A 13,397-nucleotide genomic window follows, 5' to 3' on the forward strand; every position below is an offset into this window, starting at 1 on the left:
ACATATAACGTGGAGCAAAACTTGTTTGATTTGATGGATCTATCAACTTTTTAAGTTAGCGGCACCGTCGTGAAGCGAATCGGGCTTCCCGATTTGCTGGTCAAAAGGTCGCAAAAGGGTGTGACTTCCCCGGGACACTGCGACCATCATAAATACGAATCAGTGGCCAAGCGTCCGAATTTTGATCGGGTGCAACGGTCGTAAGTGTGAAAAATGGCCCCAAGTCACTTTTTTTCAGGGCCGTTGTAAACTTCTAACGGTCACTAAACGAACTGTTGTAAATCGAGGACTACCTGAGTCTACTGTATAGCAAGCCAATTCCCTTGTCCAATAATTTGCACAGATTTAACAGTAATCAAAATGTAGGTAGTCCTTGATTTACAACCACAATTGACCTGAATATTTTTGTTCAGTTGTTCAGTGAATTTTGCCTCCTTTTACGGCCTTTCTTGCCACCGTCACTAAATGAGCTGCAGCCGTTGTTAAGTAGGTCATACAATTCTTGAACGAACCCAGCTTCCCCGTTGACTGTGCTCGTCAGGAGACGCTGCGACTGTCATAAATACGAGTTGGTTGTCAATTTTGATCCCGTGACCACAAGCGAGGCTGCGACGGTCGTAAGTCTGAAAACGGTCCTAAGTCACTTTTTTAAGAGCTGAAAACTTGAAAGTCTTGTTATCGCCTGATTTCCCCTAGGCTGGCTGGGGGAATTCTGGGAATTGAAGTCCACAAGCAGCCAAGGTAGGATATTCCTGTCCTAGAACAACCTTTTTCAATCTAAGCAGCTTTTAAGATGTATGGACTTCGACTCCCAGAATCCCCCAGTCAAAATAGCTTGCTGGGGGATTCTGGGAGTTGAAGTCTACAAGTCTTAAAGCGGTCAAGGTTGGAGGATCCCTCTCCTAGAACAGCGTTTTTCAATCTGTATATCTTTTAAATTGCATGAACTTCAACTCCCAGAATCCCCCAGTCAAGATGGCTGACTGGGGGATTCTGGGAGTTGAAGTCCACAAGCGGCCAAGGTTAGAGAATCCCTCTCCTAGAACAGCGTTTTTCAATCTATATATGTTTTAAATTGCATGAACTTCAACTCCCAGAATCCCCCAGTCAAGATGGCTGACTGGGGGATTCTGGGAGTTGAAGTCCACAAGCAGCCAAGGTTAGAGAATCCCTCTCCTAGAACAGCGTTTTTCAATCTATATATCTTTTAAATTGCATGAACTTCAACTCCCAGAATCCCCCAGTCAAGATGGCTGATTGAGGATTCTGGGAGTTGAAGTCCACAAGTCTTAAAGCGGCCATGTTTGAAGACTCTGGTTGATCCTGGGTGGGGGAAAAACTCCTGGCTGACCCCCATTGATTTGTCCCCCCCCCCCACAGACGGGAGCCTGGGGGTGCTTTGACGAATTCAACCGCATCAACATTGAGGTCCTCTCGGTGGTGGCCCAGCAAATCCTCTCCATCCTGTCCGCCCTGGCGGCCAACATGACCCGGTTCACCTTCGAAGGCCACGAGATCAACCTGGTGTGGTCTTGTGGCATCTTCATCACCATGAATCCAGGTGGGACCTGGTAGGATCTCTCGGGGGTGAGGTGGGGAGGAACTGGAGGGGTTTTGGGTGGGTGGGGGGCAAAACCTAGAATTTAGGTTCTCCCTCTCCATGGTTTTGGAGATATCATGGTCCTACATCATGGTCCTTCCAGATGTTGCAGGATCTGACCGGCTTCGATTCCCACCACTGGAAATTCTAGGAGAAACATGGGAATGGCTTTAATGGCGGCAAATTTAAGAGGGGTGAACTTCAACTCCCAGAATTCCCCCAGACAGGAAGACACGGGGCGGGAGGGATGCCTCTGGGCCTGCATGGAACAGGACCACCGGAAGTGACTACCTCAGGCCGGGGTGGGGAATTTGGGCCCTTTTATGACTCGTGGACTTCAACTCCCAGAATTCCTGAGCCAGCATGATGCAAAGGGACAAAGTGCCCCATGTTGGCTCAGGAATTCTGGGAGTTGAAGTCCCCAAGTCATGAAAGGGCCCAAATTCCCCATGTTGGCTCAGGAATTCTGGGAGTTGAAGTCCCCAAGTCATGAGAGGGCCCAAATTCCCCATGTTGGCTGAGGAATTCTGGGAGTTGAAGTCCCCAAGTCATGAAAGGGCCCAAATTGCCCATGTTGGCTGAGGAATTCTGGGAGTTGAAGTCCCCAAGTCATGAAAGGGCCCAAATTCCCCATGTTGGCTCAGGAATTCTGGGAGTTGAAGTCCCCAAGTCATGAAAGGGCCCAAATTCCCCATGTTGGCTGAGGAATTCTGGGAGTTGAAGTCCCCAAGTCATGAAAGGGCCCAAATTCCCCATGTTGGCTGAGGAATTCTGGGAGTTGAAGTCCCCAAGTCATGAAAGGGCCCAAATTCCCCATGTTGGCTGAGGAATTCTGGGAGTTGAAGTCCCCAAGTCATGAAAGGGCCCAAATTCCCCATGTTGGCTGAGGAATTCTGGGAGTTGAAGTCCCCAAGTCATGAAAGGGCCCAAATTCCCCATGTTGGCTGAGGAATTCTGGGAGTTGAAGTCCACCCGTGTTAAAGTGACCAAAGCTGTATCTATATCTCACATGCTGACTGGGGGATGCTGGGATTTGTAGTCCACCCATCTTAAAGGGGCCAAAGCTGTATCTATATCTCACATGCTGGCTGGGGGATTCTGGGATTTGTAGTCCACCCATCTTAAAGTGACCAAAGCTGTATCTATATCTCATATGCTGACTGAGGGATGCTGGGATTTGTAGTCCACCCATCTTAAAGGGGCCAAAGCTGTATCTATATCTCACATGCTGGCTGGGGGATTCTGGGATTTGTAGTCCACCCATCTTAAAGTGACCAAAGCTGTATCTATATCTCATATGCTGACTGAGGGATGCTGGGATTTGTAGTCCACCCATCTTAAAGGGGCCAAAGCTGTATCTATATCTCACATGCTGGCTGGGGGATTCTGGGATTTGTAGTCCACCCATCTTAAAGTGACCAAAGCTGTATCTATATCCCACATGCTGACTGGGGAATTCTGGGAATTGAAGTCTATCCATCCTAAAGGGGCCAAAGCTGTATCTATATCCCACATGCTGACTGGGGGATGCTGGGATTTGTAGTCCACCCATCTTAAAGGGGCCAAAGCTGTATCTATATCTCACATGCTGGCTGGGGGATTCTGGGATTTGTAGTCCACCCATCTTAAAGTGACCAAAGCTGTATCTATATCCCACATGCTGACTGGGGGATGCTGGGAATTGAAGTCCATCCATCTTAAAGGGGCCAAAGCTGTATCTATATCCCTCATGCTGGCTGGGGGATTCTGGGAGTTGTAGTCCACCCCTCTGAAAGTGGCCCAGCTTGTAAACAACCTACCTACGGCTGCCCCCGTGACCCCCTCTTCTGACCTCCTCTTCCCCGGGGTGTTTTGGCAGGCTACGCCGGGCGCACGGAATTGCCGGACAACCTGAAGTCCATGTTTCGTCCCATCTCCATGGTGGTCCCGGATTCCACCCTCATCGCCGAGATCATCCTTTTCGGAGAAGGCTTCAACAACTGTAAGGTATTCATCCAGTGGTGGGGAGGCTGGGGGGGGTTTTGTGGGTGGCGGGAGGCCGAGGTTCCAACCCCGGGGGAGATCTTCTCCAGCTTCTCTTCTCCCCCCCCCACCCCCAGATCTTGGCCAAGAAGGTCTACACCCTCTACTCCCTGGCCGTGCAACAGCTCTCCAAGCAGGACCACTACGACTTCGGCCTGCGGGCCCTCACTTCCCTCCTGCGTTACGCCGGGAAGAAGCGCCGGGTGCGGCCGGACCTCTCGGACGAAGAGGTGGGCTTGAAGGGGGGGGAGGGATTGCTGCGAGGGTGGGTGGGTGGGAGGCAGAGGGGCCTTGTGGAGCTCTCTGAGGCCGCTGCAGGAAGTCCTCGACTTACGACCGCAAGGGAGGGCAAGGTTTCCTACGTATTTGCTAAAGGAGTTTTGTCCCTTTTTTATGGCTTTCCTTTGGGAGCATTTTATGATGTTCCTTCCTTCTACTTTTCTATCTACTTCCTTTCTTCCTCTCGCCCTTCCTCCCTCTTCCCTTCCCTCCTTTCCTTCCTCCCTCCCTCTTCCCTTCCTTTTCTCCCTCTTTCTTCCTTTCTTTCCTGCCTTCCTTCCTTCCTTCCTTCCTCTTTCCCTTCCTCCCTGATTCCTTCCTTTCTTCCCTCTCTCCCTCTATCTTTCCTTCCTCCGTCCCTCCTTCCTTTGCTCCTTCCCTCCCTCCTTCCCTCCCTCTGTTCCTTCCTTCCTTAGATCTCCTTTCTTCCTCCCTTCCTCACTCTTTTTCCTTCTTTCCTTCTTTCCTTCCTTTTCTCTCTCCTTTCTCTCTCTCCTTTCTTCCTTCCTCTTTCCCTTCCTTTCTCCCTTCCCTTCCTCTCTCCCTCCTTCACTCCCTCCTTCACTCCCTCTGTTCCTTCCTTCCTCTCCTCCTTTCCCTTTCTCTCTTCCCCTTCCTTCCTCCCTCCCTTCCTTCCCTCCCTCTGTCTCTCCCTTCCTTCCTCTTTCCCTTCCTTCCTGATTTCTTCCTTTCTTCCCTCCCTCTATCTTTCCTTCCTCCGTCCCTCGTTCCTTTGCTCCTTCCCTCCCTCTGTTCCTTCCTTCCTTATATCTCCTTTCTTCCTCCCTTTCTCACTCTTTTTCCTTCTTTCCTTCCTTTTCCTTCTTTCCTTTCTCTCTCTCCTTTCTTCCTTCCTCTTTCCCTTCCTCCCTGATTCCTTCCTTCCTCCCTTCCCTTCCTCTCTCCCTTCCCTTCCTCTCTCCCTACTTCACTCCCTACTTCCCTCCCTCCCTCCCTTCCCTCCCTCTGTCTCTCCCTTCCTTCCTTCCTCATTTCTTCCTTTCTTCCCTCTCTCCCTCTATCTTTCCTTCCTCCGTCCCTCCTTCCTTTGCTCCTTCCCTCCCTCTGTTCCTTCCTTCCTTATATCTCCTTCCTTCCTCCCTTCCTCACTCTTTTTCCTTCTTTCCTTCTTTCCTTCCTTTTCTCTCTCCTTCCTTCCTTCTCTCCTTCCTTCCTTCCCACCCTTATTAAGCAAATCACTGCTGTTGTGCATTTAGCCCCACGGTCGTTAAGTAAGTGAATCTGGCTTCCCCATTACTTTGCTCACGGTCGAGCGTCTGAATTTTGATCCCGCGTTCGAATGCTGCAACGGTCATAAATGTGAGAAATGTTCATACGTGACGGTTTTCAGCGCCGTTGCAGCTTCGAACGGTCACTAAACGAACGGTCGTAAGTCGAGGACTGCCTGTAATGGGTCTTCCGGGCAGGCGAGGGGGCTGCTGAGCCCCCAGAGGGAAGGTCTCCTCCATCCAGGGGCTTCTGCTCTCCTCTCCTCTCTTCTTGGTGGGGACCTTCAGTTAGAACCGAGGAAGCTTCCGGGGCTGAGAAGGGAAATGTTTTCAAAGAAAAAAGGAAAAATAAAGTCCAGTTAGATTTTTGAACCCTGGCCTGGAGGACGGAGCATCTCCTTGATGAGGACTGGGCTCTTGACTCTTCCCTTCCGGGGGTTGCAGATCCTCCTCATGGCCATGAAGGACATGAACATCGCCAAGCTGACCTCCGGGGACGTCCCGCTCTTCAACGCCATCACCCAGGACCTCTTCCCGGGCATCGAGTGCCCCGTCATTGACTACGGCAAGGTCAGCTGCGGCCCCTCCCTCCGTCTGCCGGACCCCCCTGGGCCTGGTGGCCCTCTGCCCTCCTCCGGGGAAGAGGCTGAGGTGGGGGGGGGGTCCAGAGAGGGGAGGGGGAGCTATGCAGGGCTTCCCTGGGACCTCTGGACGTCTTCTGTGAGGGATGGGAAGGGCTGCCAGGCTCAGAGACACAATTCCTTCTTTCCTTCCTTCTTTCCTTCCTTCCTTCCTTCCTTCCTTCCCTTCTTTCATTCCTTTCTCTTCCCTTCCCTTCTTTCATTCCTCTTTTCTATCTTCTTCCATCGTTCCATCCTCATTTCTGTCTCCTTCCTTCCTCCTCCCTCCCTGCTTTCTTTCATTTGGCTTTTCTATCTCCTTCCCCCTCCCTTCCTTTCTTCCTTCCCTCCTTCCTCCCTCCCTTCTTTCATTCCTCTTTTCTATCTTCTTCCATCCTTCCTTCCTCATTTCTGTCTCCTTCCTTTTCCTTCCTCCCTCCTTTCTTTCATTCATCTTTTGTATTTCCTTCCTTCCTTCCTTCTTCTTTCCCTCCCTTCCTTCTTTCATTCCTCTTTTCTATCTTCTTCCATCGTCCCTTCCTCCTCCCTCCCTCCTTTCTTTCATTTGGCTTTTGTATCTCCTCCCTCCTCCCTTCCTTTCTTCCTTCCCTCCTTCCTCCCTCCCTTCTTTCATTCCTCATTTCTGTCTCCTTCCTTCCTCCTCCCTCCTTTCTTTCATTCATCTTTTGTATCTCCTTCCTTCTTCTCTCCCTCCCTTTCTTCTTTCATTCCTCTTTTCTATCTCCCTCTCTCCCTCCCTCCCTCCCTTTTTCATTCCTCTTTTCTATTTTCTTCCTTCCTTCCTCATTCTCTCTCCTTCCTCCTTCCTCCCTCCTTTCTTTCTTTCATCTTTTGTATCTCCTTCGTTCCTTCCTTCTTCTCTCCCTCCCTTCCTTCTTTCATTCCTCTTTTCTATCTCCCTTTCTCCCTCCCTCCTTCCTTTCTTCTTTCATTCCCCTTTTCTATCTTCTTCCATCCTTCCTTCCTCATTTCTGTCTCCTTCCTTCCTCCTCCCTCCCTCCCTCCTTTCTTTTGTATCTCCTTCCTTCCTTCCTTCTTCTCTCCCTCCCTTCCTTCTTTCATTCCTCTTTTCTATCTCCCTCCTTCCCTCCCTCCCTCCTTCCTTCTTTCATTTCTCTTTTCTATCTCCCTCCTTCCCTCCCTCCCTCCTTCCTTCTTTCCTTCCTTTTTTCTATCTCTTCCTTCCTTCCTTTCCTTTTTTCTATCTCTTCCCTCTTTCTTTCTTTCTTTCTTTTTCTTTTTTCTTTCTTTCTCTCTCCCTTTTTCCCTCTCTCTCCCTCCCTTCCATCTCTTCCCTCCCTTCCCCAACAGCTGAAAGAAATGCTGGAGGGGGAGCTGAGGGAGCTGGGGCTGCAGGTCATCCCCTTCACCATCATGAAGGTCATCCAGCTCTTTGAGACCAAGAATTCCCGCCACTCCTCCATGATCGTGGGCAACACCGGCAGCGGCAAAACCATCACCTGGAAGGCCCTGCAGGCCACCCTCTGCAGCCTCCACAGGAGCGGAGACGCCGGCTTCAACCTGGTCCGGGTGAGTGAGTGGCTGGGGGGGGGCAGAGAGCTCAGCGCCCCTTCCCCTCCCCTCCCCTCCCCTCCCCTCCCATCCATCCATCCATCCATCCATTATTCCATGGTCTCTCCTCCTCCCTGTTTTTGTCCCTCTCTCCTTTCCTCCCTCCCTCTCGTCCTGCCTTCCATCCATCCATCCATCCTTTCCCCACACCCTCTCTTGCTCCTTCCTTCCTTCCTTCCCTCCTTCCCTCCTTCTCTCCTCCCTTTCTTCCTCCCTCCCTCTCTCTCCTCCCTCCTTTTCTCCCTCCTACTTCCCTACTTCTCTCTCTCTCCTATCCATCCATCCATCCATTATTCCATCCTCTCCCCACCTCCCTCTCTCTCCTCCCTCTCCTTCCTCCCTCCCTCTCATCCTGCCTTCCATCCATCCATCCATTATTCCATCCTCTCCCCACCTCCCTGTTTTTGTCCCTCTCTCCTTTCCTCTCTCCCTCTCGTCCTGGCTTCCATCTATCTATCCATCCTTTCCCCACACCCTCTCTTGCTCCTTCCTTCCTTCCTCCCCTCCCTTCCTCCTTCTCTCCTCCCTTTCTTCCTCCCTCCCTCCCTCCCTTCCATCCATCCATCCATCCATCCATCCATTATTCCATCCTCTCCCTCCCTCCCTTCCTTTCTTCCTCCCTCTCTCTCCTCTCTTTTTCTCCCTCTCCTTTCCTCCCTCCCACTCATCATTCCTTCCATCCATCCATCCATCCATCCATCATCCCATCCCTTCTTTCTCCTTTCCCTCTCTCTTCCTCCCTCCCTCTCCTCCCTCTCCTTTCCTTCCTCCCTGCCTTTCCTCCCTCTCTCCCTCCTTCCCTCCCTCCCATCCATCCATCCATTATTTCATCCTCTCCCTCCCTCCCTCTCTCTCCTCCCTCCTTTTCTCCCTCCCTACTTCCCTACTTCTCTCCCTCCTATCCATCCACCCATCCCTTCTTTCCCCTCTCCCTCCCTCCCTTTCCTTTTCCCCACTTGGCCAGGAGCGTCTGTGGGCCCCATTCGTTCCTTCGTGTGAGAGCCACAGAAAAAATGGTTCATGTGAGGGGAAGGGGGGAGAGGGGAGAGGGGGCGGCCTGGGTCCCCCTGCCCAACGGAGGGGCCATGAATTGCAGAGGAGGAAATGGGAGGGGGTGGGGAGGGGCTCTGCCTGGCCTGGCCTGGCTTGGCCTCTGTTGCATGCTTCTGAGCTTCCTCCTCCTCCTCCTCCTCCTCTCCTCCCTCCCCCCCAGGACTATCCCCTGAACCCCAAGGCGGTGTCCCTGGGCGAGCTGTACGGAGAGTACAACCTCAGCACCAATGAGTGGACGGACGGCATTCTCTCCAGCGTTATGCGGACGGCCTGCGCAGGTACAGCGGTGTACACACACACCTACTCTTTGTTGCTGGCACATTTCTCTTTGACCGGGGAGGGGGCTCACCCCATGTGGTGGAAGACCCCCCACACACACACACACACTGCCCAGACTTATGGGCAGAGAAAGGCCAGAGGGGTCCGTCCCGCTCGCTCCAACAAGAAGAGGCCTTATCCGGGCCCCGTCTGCCAGTGAATTTCACCTGGCGGGGTCCAGGAGAAGGGCCTTTTTGGTGTGGCCCCCACCCCCCACCCTCTAGAACAGGAGTCCCCAACCTTGGCAACTTTAAGACCTGTGGACTTCAACTCCCAGAATTCCCCAGCCAGCTCTTTTTTTTTTCACTTTGCCGAAGTCAAGATATATTATGCTTACTGCATACCCACCATCTATTAAGAAAGTTATCCTACGTGGCTGGCCTGGGGAATTCTGGGAGTTGAAGTCCACAGGTCTTCAAGCTTCCAAGGTTGGAGACCCCTGATTTAAGACTCGTGGACTTCAACTCCCAGAATTCCCCAGCCAGCTCTTTCGTTTCACTTTGCTGAATATCAAGGTATATTACGCTTACTGTATATCCTCCATCTATTAAGAAAGTTGCCCTACGTGGCTGGCTGGAGAATTCTGGGAGTTGAAGTCCACAAGTCTTAAAGTTGCCAAGGTTGGAGACCCCTGATTTAAGACGTGTGGACTTCAACTCCCAGAATTCCCCAGCCATTTCTTTTTTTTTTTCCACTTTGCTGAAGTCAAGATATATTACGCTTACTGCATACCCACCGTCTATTAAGAAAGTTTATTAAGCCGTTTAGTCTTTGAAACATAGTTTAAGTAGTTTAAATGGTTTATTTAGTCTTTGAAACACCCGTTTCAACAGCGAGACGGGTGGTATATCAATTGAATCAATCAGAAATAACAGAGTTGGAAGGGACCTTTGGAGGTCTTCTAGTCCAACCTTTTGCTCAAGCAAGAAACTCTAGAGTCTACCATTTCAGATAAGTGACCGTCTAGTCTCCAGAGGTGGAGCACCCACAATTTCTGGTGGCAAGCTGTTCCACTGGTTAATTGTCCTACTGTTAGGAAGTTTCTCCGTAGTTCCAGGTTGCTTCTCTCCTTGGTTGGTTTCCACCCGTTGCTTCTTGTCCTGCCTTATAGAAATAGAAATAGAAATAGAAATAGAAATAGAAATAATAGAAATAGAAATAGAAATAATAGAAATAGAAATAGAAATAATAGAAATTGAAATAAAAATAGAAATAGAAATAGAATGGAATGGAACAGGGGGAAAGGAAACATATCTATGTAGCACCCAAGCATTACCCTAGCTCAGCGCAAGCACGAAGTGCACATGGCCAGCTGATTTTCAGGCCTTCCGGGCTCACTGGAAGTCAGGAAACGGGCTGTTTCCAGCCTCCGAAAGGCCTCCGGAGTGGTGGGGAAGGCTGTTTTCGCCCTCCCCAGGCTCCAAGGAAGCCTCTGGAGCCTTGGGATGGCGAAAAATGGGCCTATCGGGCCCACCATGCCATTGCGTGCCAAAAGCGGGGTGAGCGGGGGAGGTCGCGCCCGCATGCGTGGGGCGCATTGAGTTATGGGTGTCGGCACGCGCCCGATCACCCCCCACACACTCCCCCCGCTTTTGGCACGTGACGGCAAAAAGGTTGGCCATCACCGTCCTATACCATTTCAGGTAAATGGCTGTCCAATCTCTTCTTGAAAACTTCCAGTGTTGGAGCCTTTGCGACTTCCGGTGGCAAGCTGTTCCACGGGTTAATTGTCCTCGCCATTAGGAAGCTTCTCCTTAGTTCCAGGTTGCTTCTCTCCTTGATGAGTTTCCATCTGTGAATGAATGAATTAATCAACCAACCAACCAACCAACTCTAAGATGCCATTAGGAGAAATACCTTTGCTTCTTCTGGCGTCGTTCGGTTGATGGGAGCCTAGATTTGGGTTCATTGAGTGGCCCCTAAAGGGTCTTGTCTACAGCTAGGGTTATGAAAGAGATAATATAGTGATAATGATAGATAACAACAACAACAACAACAATAATAATGCCCTTGGCCCTTCCCTCTCTTACTATAATGCCCGGCGTCCGTTTCCTGATGCAAGAGACCAAAATGGGTGGGTGGCAGAGATGGGTTTCAGCAGGTTCTGACCGGTTCGGGAGAACCGGTAGCGGAAATTTTGAGTAGTTCTGGAGAACCGGTAGTAAAAAATTCTGACTGGCCCCGCCCGCATCTATTCTCGGCCTCCCGAGTCCCAGCTGATTGGGAGGAAATGGGGATTTTGCAGTATCCTTCCCCTGGAGTGGGGTGGGAATGGAGATTTTACAGTATCCTTCCCCTGCCACGCCCACCAAGCCACGCCCACAGAACCGTTAGCAAAAAAAAATTACTACCGGTGATGGGTGGGTGGGATATGTTGTGGGGTCTTCTCCTGTCCCTCACGGGCTCTGACCGAGCCTCCCCTCTTCGTCGCAGACGAGAAACCGGATGAAAAATGGATCCTTTTCGACGGACCGGTGGACACGCTGTGGATCGAGAGCATGAACTCGGTCATGGACGACAACAAAGTCCTGACCCTCATCAATGGGGAGAGGATCGCCATGCCCGAACAGGTAAGTTAAAGACCCTACTACCCTCGTGCCCCCTCCTGCTCCGTTTGAGCAGCCGAGCTGGGCTCCCACCGCATCTGATGGACGTTGGGGGTGGGGTGGGGGTGTCTTCTCCAGGTTTCGCTGTTGTTTGAAGTGGAGAACCTGGCGGTCGCCTCTCCCGCCACCGTCTCCCGATGTGGGATGGTTTACACCGACTACAGCGACCTGGGTTGGAAGCCGTACGTCCTATCCTGGATCGAGAGGCGTCCGAAGGTAGTGGAGGGGGCGGGATTGAGTTTAGGATGGCGACTTGGCAACTGTAAGACGGGTGGACTTCAACTCCCAGGATTCCCCAGCCAGCCGTGCCTGTATTATTTTTTTTCCCCTCTCCTATCCTCTAAAATGGAGAGATTGCAGAGGAAGGGATTGCAAGAGAATACGCGCGCACGTATCAAAAGGAATGCATTACTGTCAGGGAATTCGGGGAGTTGAGCTCCACCCGTCTTCACATTGCCGAGGTTGAGAAACACTCCCCAAGACAGTCTTGATTATTGTGGGGTCATCCATGGTTATGCAATCAGAATAGAGCTGGAAGGGACGTCGGAGGTCATCTAGTCAAACCCCATGCTCAAGCTGGAGATCCTCTACCATTTCAGACAAGTGACCGTCCAATCTCTTCTTAAAAGCCTCCAGTGTTGAAAGCACCCGCAACTTCTGGTGGCAAGCTGTTCCGCTGGCGAATTGTCCTCGCTTTGAGGAAATTTCTCCCCAGTTCCAGGTTGCTTCTCTCCTTGATGTGTTTCCATCCGTTGCTTCTTCTCCTGCCTTCTGGTGTTTTGGAAAATAGGTGGACCTCCTCGCTCACAGCCTCTTGGACTTTTCCCTCCTGAGGATGTACCCTATACGTTGTGGGGTAAGAAATCCCCAAAATCATAGAGGCGTGATTTGAGAGGAAGCAAGAAGTCCTCAAGTTATTTTTGGAGGACACCCGTTGGCTGATCGGAGTCTTCAAGATGATAAGGAGCAAAACCTCAAGAAGAAATAATTGCGCGGAAGGAGAAACTTGGGAGTCTCTAGGCCAACTCGTTGCGGTCAACTCTCTGTGGGATAAATCAACGCTGTATTAATCGTTTCATTCGGTTACTTTTATCGATCAAAAACCAGGGGTGACATGATAACCGTATTCCTATATTTGAGGGGCTGCCCCAAAGAAGAGGGAGTCAAGCTATTCTCCAAAGCCCCTGAAGGCAGGACAAGAAGCAACGGGTGGAAACTGATCAAAGAGAGAAGCAATTTAGAACTAAGGAGAAATTTCCTGACAGGGAGGACAGTTAACCCGTGGAACAGCTTGCCACCAGAAGTTGTGTGAGTTCCATCACCGGAAGACAAGACTGGATGGTCGCTTGTCTGAAATGATAAGAGGGCAGGGGTCTCCAATCCTGGCAACTTTGAAGATTTATGGACTTCAGCTCCCAGAATTCCTCAGCCAGCCATGCCTGTAATTTTTTTTTTTTTTTGGCCTCCGACCTCCTAGAGTGGAGCGTTTGCAGAGGAAGGGATTAGAAGAGAGTAAGCGGGCCGCGACAGGTGTACGCATCGAAAGGAATGGATTCAAAAGGAACGCTCGTCCCCAGATGTTGTGGGTGCTCCCCACAACTTCCCCGGAGATTTAAAAAACAAAAAAAAGATTGGACAGCCACTTGCATGGACGCACTGGGAAGCTGAGCTTCCGGTTTCCGGCCTGCGCATGTGCGCCAATCATCTGCTCTTTCATGTGTGCACGAAGACCAGGTGGCTGGAACCCAGCGGAGTAACAGGCGACGGCTGGCGTGCCCAGAGAGATGGCTCTGCGTGCACATTCGCCATAACTGGTATAGGGCAGGGGTGAAATGCTACCGGTTCGCACCGGTTCAGGGGAACCGGTAACGGTGGTGGCGCAAGTAGATTTTACCCAGAGGTGGGTTTCAGCAGGTTCTGACCAGTTCTGGAGAACTGGTAGTGGAAATGTTGAGTAGTTCGGAGAACCGGTAGTAAAAATTCCCATCTATTCTCTGCCTCCCGAGTCCCAGCTGATCAGGAGGAAATGGGGATTTTGCAGTAACCTTCCGTTGGAGTGGGGTGGGAATGGAGATTT

The 13,397-nt window shown here is 51.2% G+C and overlaps 1 protein-coding gene across 1 annotated transcript in view; it reads left to right on the forward strand.

Moving 5' to 3' along the window:
* The window catches only part of DNAH2 (dynein axonemal heavy chain 2), a 162,387-nt gene that overhangs the window by 91,497 nt on the left and 57,493 nt on the right, over window positions 1–13,397 (forward strand). Inside the window, exons 38-45 of the mRNA XM_087891622.1 lie at window positions 1,381–1,561; window positions 3,459–3,586; window positions 3,700–3,852; window positions 5,575–5,700; window positions 7,083–7,301; window positions 8,557–8,674; window positions 11,148–11,284; window positions 11,399–11,536. Coding sequence (XP_087747748.1) covers window positions 1,381–1,561; window positions 3,459–3,586; window positions 3,700–3,852; window positions 5,575–5,700; window positions 7,083–7,301; window positions 8,557–8,674; window positions 11,148–11,284; window positions 11,399–11,536 — 1,200 coding nt within the window. The remainder of the gene's footprint in view (window positions 1–1,380; window positions 1,562–3,458; window positions 3,587–3,699; window positions 3,853–5,574; window positions 5,701–7,082; window positions 7,302–8,556; window positions 8,675–11,147; window positions 11,285–11,398; window positions 11,537–13,397) is intronic.

This window comes from Pantherophis guttatus, chromosome 4 (assembly GCF_059756535.1).
Source record: "Pantherophis guttatus breed Tessera chromosome 4, ASM5975653v1, whole genome shotgun sequence".
Taxonomy (NCBI): Eukaryota; Metazoa; Chordata; class Lepidosauria; order Squamata; family Colubridae; genus Pantherophis; species Pantherophis guttatus.